This window comes from Mugil cephalus, chromosome 14, assembly GCF_022458985.1.
Source record: "Mugil cephalus isolate CIBA_MC_2020 chromosome 14, CIBA_Mcephalus_1.1, whole genome shotgun sequence".
NCBI classification, from domain to species: Eukaryota; Metazoa; Chordata; class Actinopteri; order Mugiliformes; family Mugilidae; genus Mugil; species Mugil cephalus.
In genome coordinates this window covers 15433351-15448761 of record NC_061783.1, presented here as the reverse complement: position 1 = coordinate 15448761, position 15411 = coordinate 15433351, and the positions used below count along the sequence as shown (strand labels likewise).

The window sequence follows — 15411 nt, the reverse complement described above, 5'->3', positions numbered from 1 at the left end:
CTCTTACTCTTTGTCTGTTTTTAGTGCTGCATTTACCTTCGATCTACACACAGCTGCTGCCGTTTGTCCTCAACATGATCCTTGGCTAAACCTAATCCCCCCCACACCCCACTGGACCTTTTCCCCCTAACCTCTTCACCCTAACCCCGCAGAAAATATTCATTCCACCTTTTAGCAGATTAGAGCACTAAACCAAACCAGACACATTAACAAACTGCTGAAACCACAATCAACCTCACGCAGTTAAATATTCATTATGCTCAAAAAACTGCGCCCATTCAGTCATTCCGGACGGTCTTCCTCCGAGACGATGGGATCCTTTGATGCTTTGATGGTTCACTTTCAGATCAGAAACACATTTGGTTGATTTATTGAGGTCAGAGAGACGACACACGGGGCGATCCCCAGCACTGAGATTCAGGACCTTTTATTGTAATCTTCTTTACAATGTTTGAACAATAGGTCTCCAGATATCAAAAGGCAAAACAATGAATGTATAAAGGTGTGCCTCCACAAATAACTTGAGCTTAACTCTGACAATACCTTCTGAAAAGGCAGATCTCCAAGAATTTATCGAATATAAACCTTTTTTTTTAAGACTATATTTAGGTATTTAACATCGGGTTGTGTCGCGGATTTGCCCAAATGGATTTCCAGCATAAATTAAAGGTAAAATACACCATGCCAAATGTTCATGAGTTAGAATATATTAGTAATAATACAGTGCCCACTTATCTATTTGCTCTTCTGCTTCTTAGCACCATGGGGCCTCACACCCTGAGGGAGGACAGCATCACTTTAAAGCAACCAGGGTCCAAATTAATTAAAAAGAGGGACATTTCTTTCATATTTAAATAGATTTTTCTTTCTCGCTCTTCTCATTTGCACAGTCCTCCCTTGCAGTCCCACAGAGAGCATTACGTTTTTATAAAATTTCTCGCCAGAAATCGTTTAATTTGCAAAGAACAATTTTATGCCAGAAAGAAGAGAGGTCGGTTTATAGCTGGAATCTGAAAATGAAATCTAGTCTCGGTTCTTGTCGCCGAAAGCTACCAACAAACTGCAGGGCCATTACTCCTTCAAGCACATTGCATCAGGGTGAATCATTCACTCTTCACAGTGCAGATAACACAGAAGAAAACAACTCCTTCATTCACAGTAAGACGGAGGAAATCCTCAGGGGGGGTGTTTGGCGGTTACAGAAAATGATCAAGTTTAGGAGGATAAATTAGAAATGAGCTGCGAAGACACACAAAATAAATCTGGCCTTTGTTCATTTTTTTTTTATATATATAAGTGTAACGATAACATGCATGGATTTTAACAAGTATAAACTTTAGTATGGGAAACCTTGGTGTTGGCGAGTTGGCATAGTGTAGCCACATATCCACCAGAGGGAGAAAGAGAGCCGTAAATTAAAATCATTTTTTGATTCATAAAACACGCCGCACACTATCTGCAGCAAAGAAATACCACGTGTAACTTTTACTACAGATATAGTGGATGGGGGGGAAGGAAATCCTCCAATCCAGCTCACATTTTATCAGTGAAAGTGCCCTGGTGTCTCTTGTTCACATGCAAAACAGCAGCGGGGGGTGTTTTGCATCAGCTGCACGTCAAATAAAACAAAGGAAGAAGTCATCTGGAGATTTTAGGCTTATATTGAGTGACAAACCTTTTAACGGTCGGGTAAAAATTATTTTAAAAAGCAACACATAAAGTGTGTTTGCATAGATAAATAATAAATTTGAAGAGGAGTTATGCTGTGGCTGATATTTGGATTTTAATTTTTTTTTCGTCTGTAGGCCCCGAGGTGTGTTTGTTTTGTATACCTAATCCGAGCCACAGCAGAGTCAGTGGATGCGAGACACCGGGTGCAGCAGGGTCATGTGCTCCGCGCCGTTGAAAGGCAGACGCTGAGTGCAGTAGTGGTGCACCACCTCTGGGATGCTGGGGAACACGCAGCTGCTCTGGTCCAGGGTGTAGCCATTTTCTTTTGTCTGGGCAACGATGATGTGAACGCAGCCGTGGCTCGTCCTGAGTCATGAAGAGGCAGAGGAAAGAATTACTCACTATTGGGCGATGCTTCAAATGTCACAAAAAGACAAAAAACAACAAGGAATTAGTCTGTCGCTCATCAAACTTCCCAACTTGACTCACAACACTCCCAAATGACTCCACTATTAGTGAGCACCTAAATGTTTTTAATTGTCATTAGACAAGACTCTTAAATGTCAATGCAAACATGTTACAACGAAATGGAGTTTAGTAGCAGTGCTGCAGCAGCAAAAACACAAATGCGTGACAAAAAAATACTATACTAAAGTAAAATTTTTAAATATAGAGGTTAGACATAATTAGTTATTGCACTTTTCATATGTCAAAGGTTTATATTGAAAATGTCATATTGAAAAGATACGTGAGCTAAAGCAAAAGCATGAAAAAGTTTTAAATGTTGAGATAAAAACTGGAACTTTTTTTTAGGCTTTTTTATAGGCTGTGGTAATGTCAACTCGGAGACGCTGTCGGTGCACTTCCACTTTACACTCACTTGAGGGCGATGGAGTACTTGCTGCTGTCCGACTCGCTGTTCCTGACCAGGAAGCTGGCCTCTTTGCAGGACTGCAGCTGAAACTCTGCCTCCTGGCGAGTCACACAGCCGTGGTACCAGCTGAGGAAGAGGGTGGGGAGTTACCATTCAATCTGTGATTGATTAAGTTAGTGTAAAACCTAATTTCATGCAGCCCTCTGGAAATGAGCGTTGCTCTTATGCAACACTGAAAATTAATAACATCGCAGAGACGTATTGCCAGAATGAAAAACAGATGCAGGCGAATTCTCCTTTGAATTCCTTTTAAAATGCTTGGAGTATTAGAGAATTAAATGCCTACGTTTTTGTGTGTCTACAGGAAAATCCCTACGTGATTCTGCACCTGTTCCCGCATCAGTTTTATTTAGTATTCTGGCACATCCTGGTCACTGGATCCTCCCTCACCTTTGTTTTTCCAGAGGCAGGGAGGGGTCCACGCAGCAGGCCTCGCTTTCGGAGCCGCTGCTGGACGTAGGGGACGCGAGCAGGGTCGGAGGGGAGGACCTCAGGATCTTCTGGGTCCAGCTTTTCTGCCTCAGATGCTGATGCTGCTGCTGCTGCTGCTGCTGGGCTGGGGCTGGGGCTGGGGCTGCGCTGATGGATGCTGGGGCTGTCTGGTGAGCGTGGGATGAGGTGTGTCATCTTTGGCTAGGCGATTGGGGCTGTCAAACTGTGCTGTGCGGGAGGGAGGGAAAAGCAGAAATGAGAAGAGAGAGGGTTTCGTGTGAAGCTACAACTCAACTTGGGTTTGAACTGGATGTGGAAGCCTCCAGTATATGTATAAAATAAGAATGCAGAGCTTTGATGTCTCATGCGAGCTGTTATTCAGTATGCTGTCGGCCTATGCGGCATATAAAATATAAATGTGAGAGTAGACCAGACTGGTTTTCTGAACAAATATATATTGATCTAAGGCACAGAGGTGGTTCTGGATTATGTAAACATTTCATACTAGTCCAGAAGATATTTAACCTCGCAATCCTAAAATGTGTGTGCATTTTTTTTTTAAATGGCAAAAGCAATTTCCACTGTCCTTAGTTTCATTTTAAAGTTTTCCCAGACTTTGAGCTCCAGTGTCAGTGTGTGCAGTTCCAACAGTGTGTGACGAAACACGATGCAACACGTCGTACCAGACAGAGTTCTGACGATATGCTCCTTCTTCCACTCCCAGGGCAGCTCGTACTCGGCGGAGGGTCGAGGGTCCAGTTCCGGCCGTGTGACTGCCGCCTCGTCGCCGCTCCCCTCGTATGGGATGTCGTAGATCTGCAAGGGAGGAGGCTGGCCTTCCTCCTCTGCTCCCTCACTCCCCTCCATCAGCACGCACACCTTCAGCAGATCCTTCGATCCGCGGCGTCTGATCTCTGGGAGGTTGGGAAACAAGGGATTAAAGATTAAAAACCTCTGTGGAGACACCTGGGGGGGAGGAGGGCTGGAGTGATGGATCTACAGGAACAGCTGCAGAAAAAAATGAGACTGAAACATACACTGGAAGCGGCACTGACTGCCCAATGACATAGACTGAAACCAGAAAACAAACAAATTGTCCAGTAAAATGTATATATATGGCTGCACAAAGTTAATAAACTAATAAATTAATGGTTTCTAAGTGGTGTAAAGTAAATGTTAGGGAATGGTTTTAAAAGATGCTAGTCTTTATAAAAGATACCTGGTGAAATAGTGGCTTTAAATCAGGGTAGGTCATAGGTCTTCAACAGGAGACCCCTAGGGGGTCCGCGGAGGTACTGCAGGGGGGTTGCAAGTTGCTAAATGTTTGGTTGATTAGACATTTTTCACATCAACATGAATATAAACATATTTTAGTAAAGGGGTAAATGGAGGCTCGGAAAACAGGTTCACTTCTACATATTTTTATATATATATTTTCTTATATTTTTTTACATTGATGCGAGTATTCTTACTGTAATTGCCTACTTGTTCTTACCTATTCTTATTGCCTACATTGCTCTTTGTTTCTGAAAACTGGTACACTTTGAGTAGGAGCTGCTGTAATGAATAATAATTCCCCTTGGGATCAATAAAGTAATTCTACTTCTAAACAGCTTAATGTTAATCCAAAATGCTAATAATAATATATCTATAAATAGCACTGAGCCGAGTTTAATATAGAGCACATATAGTAGCGAGGGGTCCCTACTTAATCTCTCCAACAGTTTGGGGGTCATTGCAGATTTTTAAACTTTTTTTTTTTAGTATTTATTTTTTTCTCCCCGTGATACTCAAATTGCAGGATATTCGGAGTTTCATTGCACAGTGTAGCTCATCTGTTCCTGCATCAATAAAGTTTTAATTGTGCAACTTTAAATCGCCACTGACAATTTAAAACTAACGAAGCTAAGATTTATCCAGTTACTCAGTTACTACTTGAAGTGTTTCATAACAAAGGTCTATTTCATGACGGTTGATATAAAAATGTATGGGTAAATCCAGGGGTCAAACTGTGTATATTATCAGTAACAGTCTTGATACATCCTTAAATTTATGGTGAACTATTGATATTAAAGTACATGTTACACAGTAGCTGTCAGCTTCTACGTGGAGCGTTAACAGGGATGCCGTCCTATTCTTATCACCCTGCTTACTGAGTCACAGTGACATCAGGCTACTGCTCACTTCCTCAGTATGATTTAAGCCTCATAAATTGACTCAGTCACATCATCACATCCTCTCAAGAGCCCAGGAAGCAGCACAGGGCCTCACTGAGGTAAAAACCTACTAGAGAGCGGGGCAATAAAACATGTTCGCAGTCTCAGCAGGCTATTGTGTAACCCCTTTTAGTTAAAACAATGGACTGATTAAATGAAAGGTCAGGAGAGCATGTGATTGGACGACCCGCCACCAGTCTTCCTCGACTCTGGGAAGTTTTGATTAATGGTCAGACAGGCCCATGTAGGGCTTTTACGCAGAGTCGTGTCCGAGTTGAGAGAAGGGAGGCGGGGGGCTGGTGGGAGGAGATGGGGATGCTGAGGGCAAACTTCCTTTTTAGAGAATAGTACCAGGAAACAGAGACAGGAAAGAGGAAGCAGGGACAGGAAACTGCACCCATTGTCCAAAGGCAACACAGTTGCCGTAGCAACCCCATGGGGTAAAGTGAGCACTATGGGAGCCAGTTCTCACTCCTCTGCCGGGGGAGAGACGGGAATCCTGTCATTTACGCGGTCGAACACAGACCCGGTGATTCAATTAAATGTCCCTGGCGTTAAATCGACTTGTGCAGCGGGGGGTAGAACTCTAATTAAAGTCTTACCGGTAATCATCTGCTGTGCATCATAGGGCTCCATGTAGCCATCGTTCTCGCCAACCCTCTCCGCCTCCCTCTGCTCTCTGGTCTTCTGAGCGTCAAAAGGATCGGCGTAGTCCTCAAGGATGATCAGCTGTGGCAAAATAACAAAAAAATACAGGTGGTTATTAAGATTATTATTATTATTTAAGATCACTAAACAAAGCGTGGGTGTTATGTCTAAAATATTTTGCTTTATACAGTAGCTCAGCTAATATGGGGGAAAAGGAAGCTTTTGATATTTATGTTTTTAGATCCACGTATTAGGAGGAAAATAAACACACAAACGTGAACATTTAGTTACACAGTTAAAATAGACTGAGAGCACAAACCGAGCACCAGCCGCAGTCAGTGAGACTTTAACTAGTTATCTAAACTAGGAATGATTAGATAAGTTTTAATAGATGCTAAAATGTTTTCATGGTTGGACTGTGCAGCATCTGTCTTCAAATAGTAGTAACAATCAAACCTTGTTCTGGTATATACTGTATATCATTTTCTGGTGTCACCCATAAGAGTTTACAGCACTAAATATCATATACTAGAAGACTGTGACTAATAATATTTGTTTGGAGTTATTTAATACTTTACAGATTACAGTATTTTATTTCTTTCAAATGGGAAAGATGTTTAAAATACACATTGTACCCCATTTTTCTTTGAAGTCCATTGACTCTTAACCGTAATTCAGTCTCCATTCTCCTAAACCAGTCATGCCAGACTGTCATGTCACCTTATCAGTCACATACAATTTCTTGATTACTTTACATAGCGCCACGACCAGAGACAATAGCGGGCTGTAAAAAGCTGTCTTCCTGTAATAACTTCCAGCTGGGCTCCCTTGACCCTGAAATGTGGCATTTGTAGGTGTTTGAATAAAGTCTGAAACTCTAAAATAAGCACAGTTAAGGTGCTTAGCAGGTCTCAGTGGAATAAATTAATGGAGGCACTCAGGCACCTTGATCAACTCTTGCAACACTGCAGATGTGTAAAACTATTAGAAATAATAATTCACGCTCTCTTTCCTCTTTTTCTCACGTCACCCCCCTCCTCACTTCTCCATATTCTCTCTTTTTCTCCTTTTTTTTTCTTTCCAGAGCCGAGTTGGAGAGGACTTGAGATCGCGGCCGAGTGTCAGATAACACAACGCTTTTTTATAACATGATAGTCATCACCAGGGGGGCTGAATGCAGTGAAAGAGAGAGGGATGAGGTGGAGGGAGGGAGGGGCCGAGCCAGATTAAATGCAGCAGAGGAAGGTGAAGGCCTCACGTCTGACCACGATTTCGCATTCAAGGAGGGGAAGAAGATGATTGTGGGGGCGAGAGGAACACAAGAGGGAGAGACAGAGAACAGACAGACTGGGAGGAGTGGACACAATGGGAAGCAGAGATGAGATGGGGGAGGGAAGGGACACGAAACAATAATATCAGTTTTCAGAGCTGGGACTGGATCTACAGTTTTGATGACTCTTCATGTCAACTTAAGTGGGAAGGGTTTACACTGCTACTGCTGCATTTGTATGGATTTCCCATCAACAATGAGACATCACAAATAGTCATTTATAAGTGCATTGAAGAAGTATTTGTAGCTTTACTTAGACTGCAGAAAGAAAACACAGTGAAAGTATGTCCTAAATAAAAATCTTTAAGCTTTGCATGAAGGAAAATAAAGTGAAAGTGCATCTTTAGTTGGTTAAATACATGGTTTTAGTTACTTTCCACTGATGCACTAGTTCAGATAGAATTAAACTCTCTTCATATCCAAGAAACTCTCATAACAAACCTGTGATGTTCTAAAGAATAGGAATATTAAATTATGACAGATAGAGTAGTATAAAGTATGTCATATCAGAAGTAACTGTCTGTTTTGAGACTTCACAGAGACAAAAAAAACTAAATGAATGAAGTTGTAACTCACTGTTTCAGCCTTGGCTGGTTTCTCAGCTTCAGGTACCACTGGACTGGTGATGGTACCGCTGTTGAAGTTGGGGCTCTTGTCCTGTTTGTCTACTCTGATCAGCCGGCTGATGTAGGCATTGGCAGATGGAGAGGTCTTCAGAGGTCTGTGCTGCTCCTCAAACACCGTCTCAGCTTTGGAGTTCTTGCGGCTTTTCCCGGACCGGAGACTGTCCCAAACTTTCCCATCTTTCACGGGGCTCACGCCGTTTCTGCACAACTCCACGGCGGAGTTCTTTCGGTTTCTCCCGGACAGGAGAGATCCAACTCCTCCACCTCCTCCGCCTGTGCTTTCAGCGGAGGAGTTTTTGCGATGGCCCGTTTTGGGGACATTCGTTTTGGTACCGATGCTGGCCACCAGCCCTGCTTTACTGGCTCTTGGCTGTGCGCCTGACTCAGAAACTGAGCGGATCCTATCGGTACCGTTCTTCAGATTGATAGGGAACTCTTTGAACCACTTTGCCATTTTACTTCGGACGGGAACCAATAAATCTCTCTGCCTGCTCCGACACCTTTTAGCGCCATACACCGGGGCCCCAGAGACGCACCTTTAGAAATCACAGCCTTGCTAACAAAAGACTTCCGTTGCTTTATTCTAGTGTAGAATAAAGCAAAGGATCTTCACACCCCCACTTTAAAGCATGTTATAAATACTTTCAAAACTGAATGGCTTCATACACTGCCTCTTATTTAAAAAAATGACAACAAAAACCCCACTAAGGTGTATAAAAAACACACACTTATTATAGATATATGCCTATTTGGCTAAGGAAAATTTCAAACACTACTTTATCCCATTTGGGGTTTTCTTACACTTGCTCCTTTTTCTTCTCAGAGGAAAAGTTTATTCCCTTTGGATGAAGAGGTATCTTCGGAGTGGGATGATCCGAAAGAAGGCAAAGTTTTTCTTGCTTCTGATTTGTGGTCCCATTCCCGGAGTGGCTTATCTGTCTTTTAACAACCGTCCACTACAGCAAAGAGGCTACTGACTGTGCCTGGAGTATAAAGGGGAGGGGGTATCTGAAGTTGAGAAGGGGGAGGCTGGATCTGGTGGGCGGTGATAAGCCTTTAATCGTAGACACCATGAGAATTACCATTTTGGGAGTTTTGCTTCAGATTGACCTATGTCCAGGTAACTCGACCAAGCTTTGTCGACCATGCAGGCACCCCATTTTTATTTATTTACTTATTTATTGTTTTTATCTGTAACAAATAATAATTATACTGGAATCAAACAATATAACAGCTCTTCGAAAAAATATCGGCATATAGACCTCGCAATCTGCTGCGATCTTTTCAATAAATTAAGTTTATATCTCAGGCGCATTACTAACACTATGGACGTTTACAGTCTTTCATTTCTACAAAAGTTAGTTTTCTCTGCCCCAGATAACGATTTTAATGAAACGTGACACTTGTATTGGTATTTCGGTGTTTGATATTAAGCGAATATTAATCATAATGTCTCTTGATGGTGTGTTTAATGGGCTAATTGATGTCCACCACTGCTTTAATTGCACTGGGGCATCACTGGGAAATGGTCCGCTCTGAGCTGCTCCACATATGCCAGTCAAAGGTGTTACGTTAATTCTACATGTCAAAGAAAATGCGGAAGACGGTGTCTATACAAATACGTTTTAAGAGATATGTAAAAAAGAAGCTTATGTTAAGTAATACAATTTGTACTTCAAGCATAATTTACACAAAATTTATTTTACAGTTGTTACGGATACCTGTCGACACCCCCATTTCGGCGCTGAAATGTAACCTTCCACGGTGCGCGATGCTCCTGCTTATCCCTCTTTGTCCGGTGGCGACAGAAGGCCGCGATAATTATGGCAAAATTTGCGTTTTTGAATGAATTATAGTTGAACGGTGGACCAACAAGCATACACCGTGTGAGGACTGGTTTGCTGGCAATGACACACCAGAGAGTTTCAATTTAAAGGACAGCAGAGCAAGCAACGGAGAAAGGGTACAGTTTGCTTCCAAGATGGCTAGCTATCTCCAGTGGCATGCTAACGTGAGCTAGCAGGCTAATGCTAGCATAGTAAACAAAACGTAATCGACTGCTTTGTCACATACATGCTGTGAGGAGTGGAATTAAGTGCATATTGTCACGTGTGGGTGTTGAAAGACAAACCACAGTCTCGGGGTTCTGTACCGGAGTTGAGTGAAATCTCAACGCTGCTAGCTAGTTAGCCACAGTGAGTAACGTGGCTAGCTAGTTAGCCGAGGTAGTAAGTAGCTCGCCTTAGCTGGCTGGTCGAGTTCTCAGCTACACATCTGTAAGTGATCATTTTAGAGAAGGAGAAGGAGGGGGGTGCTCTGTAACTTGCTTGGGCTGGCAGTCAAGCAAACCTGTGTCGGTGAGCTTGTAGAAACTTCTACCAAATAAATATAACGTGAACCTGCTGAGTTTTACCTGACGTTTATTTGGTGACCAAATCCCAGCGTGACAGACGCCGTGGTGAACGATTTTGCAGCTGGAAAGGAGTTTGCAGACCTGGGCCGGCGCTATAATTTAAGACAATACAGTTAACCAATTAAGTATTCGTTAATGTTTTGATGATAACAATTTTAGACATGACCTGAAGGCAGAGTCCACCTAGTCGGCACGTAGCCTTCCAGACGTCGTCATTTTTAACTTTTTTTTTCCTTGCATATGAACGGTGATATGCCACTTCACCGACAGTCATATTAGCTAATGGCTGCCGAATCGGGGAGACTACTGGCGGGACAAGGAAAACGAAAAGGTAGGAATTAATTTCACCCATCTCCCAATCAGATCGGAATCATCCATTACTGCGCTGCAATGGGCTGCACTGGTGCTGTTAGCAAATCCCTTCTCGCCTCCCCCATATGTAAACTTCACGACTGTCTCCGGTGGTGGCTGTTTCTCACAGAGTGGATCTGTGGACGGGGTTCATGTCTATCTTGCTATCAGTGTTCCTTCAATTCCGTTTCCTCGTTCTCATGTCTTCGTCTATTTCCTGTCTCCCTCATTGACCTTACCTCTTCTGCCTCTGTTTGCGGCCTCTCTCCCTCTTGCCTGGGTCATTTGGTCTGCCTGGGTCATTTGCGATTCAAGGCTTCATAACCTTGGTGATGATAACGCCTGGATGTTCAGCATCTTGTCCTCATGCCAGTCTATGTCCCATCATTGAATCCATCTCAACTGTTGGACTTGAAAAACAGGCCCTAGGTCTAAAGCTGCTCCACTCTGTCACTAAGGGGTATTGGCCAGTCCAAATGTAATGCTGCACCTGATTGGTGGTGGTGGACCGATTGCATGATATGTGGAACTTTTGCAATGACTTATGTAGTATTTCTCCCTTTCCACCCCTTCCCCTCCATATTTTACTCTTTCAGCTCCACAGATGAAGAGCCCAGAGAAGAAGAAGAGAAAGTCCACGACTCAGGTAACAGTTGTTGTCAGGAAATATAATTGCAGTGTTTCTGCAGGTCTTATATTCTGAGGTCAGGTAATGCACGTTCTCGACTTTCTCATGGTTGTGGTGTGGCTACTACAGCTGTGGATATAAATATATTGCATTCTGTGTATAAATACTCATCATGTAGCTATTTATTGGCCCCAGATAAGATTAGAGTAAATTTGAACTAAATTAAATTTTTAGACCGATGGTGGTAATTTTTACAAAAGAAAGTTCACAATGTAAAAAATTATTTTCTTGTAGGGTAATTTAAAGTGTCCATAAAATAGTAATAAGCCTCATATGGCAGCACAGAAGAGCGCAGGCATCAGTCACTATCACTATCAGAAGTGTCTCGCTCAGTCTGATGCTGTTGTGAATCTGCCGCCAGCTCGACTTTTCTAAGTTTTGTAATTGTTGGGACAATCATGCCATGTGTTTTTATGTATTTACTTCATTTCATGTCAACATTTGCTCAGTCACCAATCTGACCTCGTGGACAGTTTTATTTTGTCACTATGAAGCTCTAAAAAGTGAACATTGTCTATTTTCTTCTTCCCTTGTTCTAGGCGGCGGGGTTCTCCCACCTCACTGAGTTTGCGCCCCCTCCTACGCCTATGGTGGACCATCTGGTCGCCTCCAATCCCTTTGACGATGACTTTGGGCCCCCACCCAGACCTAGTGGGGCAGGTGGACCAGGTGGCGCTCCATTTCTTCCCAGTCCAGGCGCTGGCGGAGGAGGTGGGTATGGAGGCGGAGGCAGAATGGGGGGAGGCATGAACTTCATGGGAGGCCCAGGAGGACCAGGCGGTGGCCAGCCTGGGCGAAGGCCACCATTTGGCCCTCCGTCCAATGCCGGACCCCACCACCAGCTTGGCTTTGGAGGAATGCCTGGCTTTGGAGGTGGCGGTGGAGGTGGAAGTGGAGGAGGGGGAGGAGGAGGAGGTGGTGGATTCCCTCCTGGGGGACCTTCTCAATTCAACATGCCGCCAAACTTCAGTCCACCCATGCACCCTGGGCCCGGATTTAATCCCATGCTGTCTCCAGGAGCTATGGGAGGCCCTGGAGGAGGGGGGCCGCCCCACCCTCGTTTTGGCATTCCTCCACAGCAGCAGCATGGACAGGGCGGGCACCCATTCAACAGCCCTCCTTTACCTGGTGGTGGAGGCCCGAGAGGGCCCTTGCCTCCCATGGGAGGCGGTATGGGTCCTGGGATGAACATGATGGGTGGCATGGGTGGCGGCCCAGGTGGCAACATGGTCGGTGGGTTGCCAGGTATGCCCCCACAAGGACAGTTTCCTCCCTCACAAGATGGCCCATACCCTGGCCCCAGTCCACCCGGGCCAGGCAATGAGGATGGAAAGAACTTTGGTGGAGGAGGGCCACCACCAGGGCCTCAGCAGCAACAGCAACAACAACAGCAGCAGCAGCAACAGCAGCAGCAGCTTAACCTAAATCCCAACGGCCCTCCCCCTAATAACACCACTCCTGGCCCCCCTCCTAACTCTGGCCCGACACAGCCTGGAGGAGGCTTCCCAGGCCACCCTGATGTCCAGCAGCCCAATGCCAACACACCTGGGCAGCCTCCATCAGCACCATCACAGCCTAACCCCAACTCTTCTCCCACTGGTCCCCTGAATGGATCGGGGCAGCCTCAGCATCCACCACCCAATCAGCTGCAGGCCCCCAACAACACAAACACCCCTAACTCTAACAACTCTACCCAGCAGCAGCAGCAGCAACAGTCCACTCCACCTAACTCCGCCCCGGGCTCCACTCCCTACAACCAACAGAACAACACTCCTGGTGCTGGTGGTTCCATGCCAAATGCTGCCAACAATTCAGGTCAGAACAACATGACCAACAACAATGGAGGCAACACTCCCGGAAGCAACCCAAATCCCCCCTCTAACTCCACCTCAACTCCAAACACCCAGTCTCCCCTTCCTCCCGGCCCTGCTGCCCCTTCCACCGGGCCCGGTTCTGGCCCCGGAAAACTCGGTGGCCCTGGGATGGTCTTCCCTTGCGGCCTCTGCATGGCAGAAGTGCACGACGACCAGGATGCCATTCTTTGCGAGGCTTCGTGCCAACGCTGGTTCCACCGTGACTGCACAGGCCTGACAGAACCAGCGTACGGGCTGCTGACTCGAGAGAGCGCTGCCGTTTGGGCTTGTGACTTCTGCATCAAGAGCAAGGACATCCAGGCGGTGTTTGTGCGCCAGGGTTTAGGCCAACTGGTGGCAGCTAATGAGAGTTGAGGAGTAGATGAGAAGCAGCAGCAGCAGCAGCATCAAGGCGTGGCCGCGTACAGACAATTACAGACTGATTGACCTGTGTGTCATGTCAGCTACTTGCCCAACTTTCTCTTGACCAGCCCTTTACTTGTTAACTCCACAGAGAAACACACTCATTGACTTTCATGCTTATACATAGCACTTTGAGTGACTCTCGGCAAACGTTGTTTCTTCCCCCTCTATATGAGTCAAATCATGATGAATGTTAAACTACACAGTCCTTCAGATATCTGGCCTGCCAACCAGCAAAGCACTGACACCAACACACTACCTCACATAGTTTGTGACTGACTGGCACGGACGCTCCCGCACTGACTGCGATTGACTGGTTACACTCATTTCAAAGGTGTGTGATGATATTTCAAACACACAAATTCAGGCGGGGAATCTAGTGTTGAAATACTCCCCTACCGTACTGATTGATACAGCGAGCTTTAATAAATGGAGAAAAAAAAAAAGGCTTCTGAACATCTAAACAGACGTTTCATATGTTAATTGATTCACTGCTTAATTACTTTGCTACCAAAATGCTTCAGTCGAGCACTGCCCTATCACATTGTCAGCCTTTCTATTACAGACAAATGAGAGAAAAAAAGTAAAAAGCGTCATATATTGCAGTATAAAAAGCTCTGTATTGAGTGTAATATGAAACACGAATCAGCTGGGGCAAGAATCTTGTTTTTATTTAGTTTTGTTTTGTTTTTTTTCTTCTTTTCACGAGTCCCGCACCTTCACACATTCGTACATACACACACTTTGACTCGTCCTGTATCATTTTGTACCCAGTGCTGATTAATCCAAAGGAGACCCGGGAGCTGAGATCACATCAGCACCTCACACAGAGGATCTCGCCACCGAGAACAGTTGTAAATATTAGGACAAAAAAACATTTGTCTGGAAACGCCCATCAGTTGTGAACATGCCGCAGAGTCAGCCAGTGAACAAAACGATTAGTTCAACATATGTGTCTTGGTTGTGTACAGTATGACGGTTTTTATACAGTACTTTTGAGTCATGAATTTGTTTCTATCTCTGCAGTACACATGAATTGTGAAATCAGTGCTTTTGGATGGTGTTGGCATAGCAAGTAGTGACATCATGTCATATCAGATGTGCATAGTCCTTTTTCTAAAAACAAAACAAAAAAAGCAGGGAGAGGGGGGGTGCATGTGAACCAATGCAGTAACTGTCTGATCTGTTGATGTTTATATTCTGGTTTCTGCGCCGTGAGAGACCTTGAAGTAGACCAAATAACTAAAGAGCGAAAAAAAATACACTTTTTTCACGTTTCTGTCGCGGTATAAGGTGTTTATGACTATTTCTTCCTTCTCTCTTTCCTTATTTTTCTTCATTGGATGTCCGAGTTGCCTTTCTTTCTCTTGCTCTCAGCTGTTCCTTTTGATTTTGTACTGTTGTTTGTGCTGTGCTCTTGCTCCGCTCTGGTGCCTCCTGGTGGTTGAACCTGGAGGAACCAGTGAGTCCCACACCAGGTGGGGAAGGGAAAGGTACTGAAATCTGAAGTAAAGACGGATTTTTTTTTTGTACTTGTCCACGTCTGTTTTTATTCACATTTTTTAAAAAATTGTTTGCTAATTGTTGTATTAAAATGAGGGTTGCGAAACCCATTAAAACAGATCATTTCTGTCTCATAATCCTCAGGGTTGCAACAAGAATATTACTTCATTTACATATTTCCCATCATTGTTATAAATCATCAGTGTGTCTCATATGTTATCTTATGAGAAATTATTTTTCTTTTGTTAGTGGAACAAGAGCAATTCTTAATGCTATAGCTGCTAATGCTAACCTCTGGCAGGAGAAGTGAAAAACATTGATCG

General features: G+C 44.3%; 2 protein-coding genes across 3 annotated transcripts; one reads left to right on the top strand and one right to left on the bottom strand.

The window, feature by feature from the left end:
* Positions 1-411: 411 nt before the first annotated feature.
* LOC125019677 (SH2 domain-containing adapter protein E-like) lies at positions 412-8831 on the bottom strand. Its single transcript, XM_047604608.1, has 7 exons — positions 7808-8831; positions 5856-5982; positions 3721-3951; positions 3186-3265; positions 2996-3153; positions 2552-2671; positions 412-2037 (listed from the first exon to the last, which is right to left on the bottom strand). Exons 1-7 carry the CDS (start codon positions 8309-8311, stop codon positions 1854-1856), a joined length of 1404 nt encoding a protein of 467 aa, XP_047460564.1. The 5' UTR covers positions 8312-8831; the 3' UTR covers positions 412-1853.
* Positions 8832-9636: 805 nt separating this feature from the next.
* On the top strand, positions 9637-15117 carry pygo2 (pygopus homolog 2 (Drosophila)). 2 transcript variants are annotated; one of them, XM_047604605.1, is made up of 4 exons: positions 9637-9820; positions 10541-10601; positions 11218-11267; positions 11849-15117. In XM_047604605.1, exons 2-4 carry the CDS (start codon positions 10553-10555, stop codon positions 13535-13537), a joined length of 1788 nt encoding a protein of 595 aa, XP_047460561.1. In that variant the 5' UTR covers positions 9637-9820; positions 10541-10552; the 3' UTR covers positions 13538-15117. The 2 variants fall into 2 exon arrangements, with proteins under 2 accessions (XP_047460561.1, XP_047460563.1); XM_047604607.1 differs by lacking the exon at positions 10541-10601.
* The last annotated feature ends 294 nt before the right edge of the window (positions 15118-15411 follow it).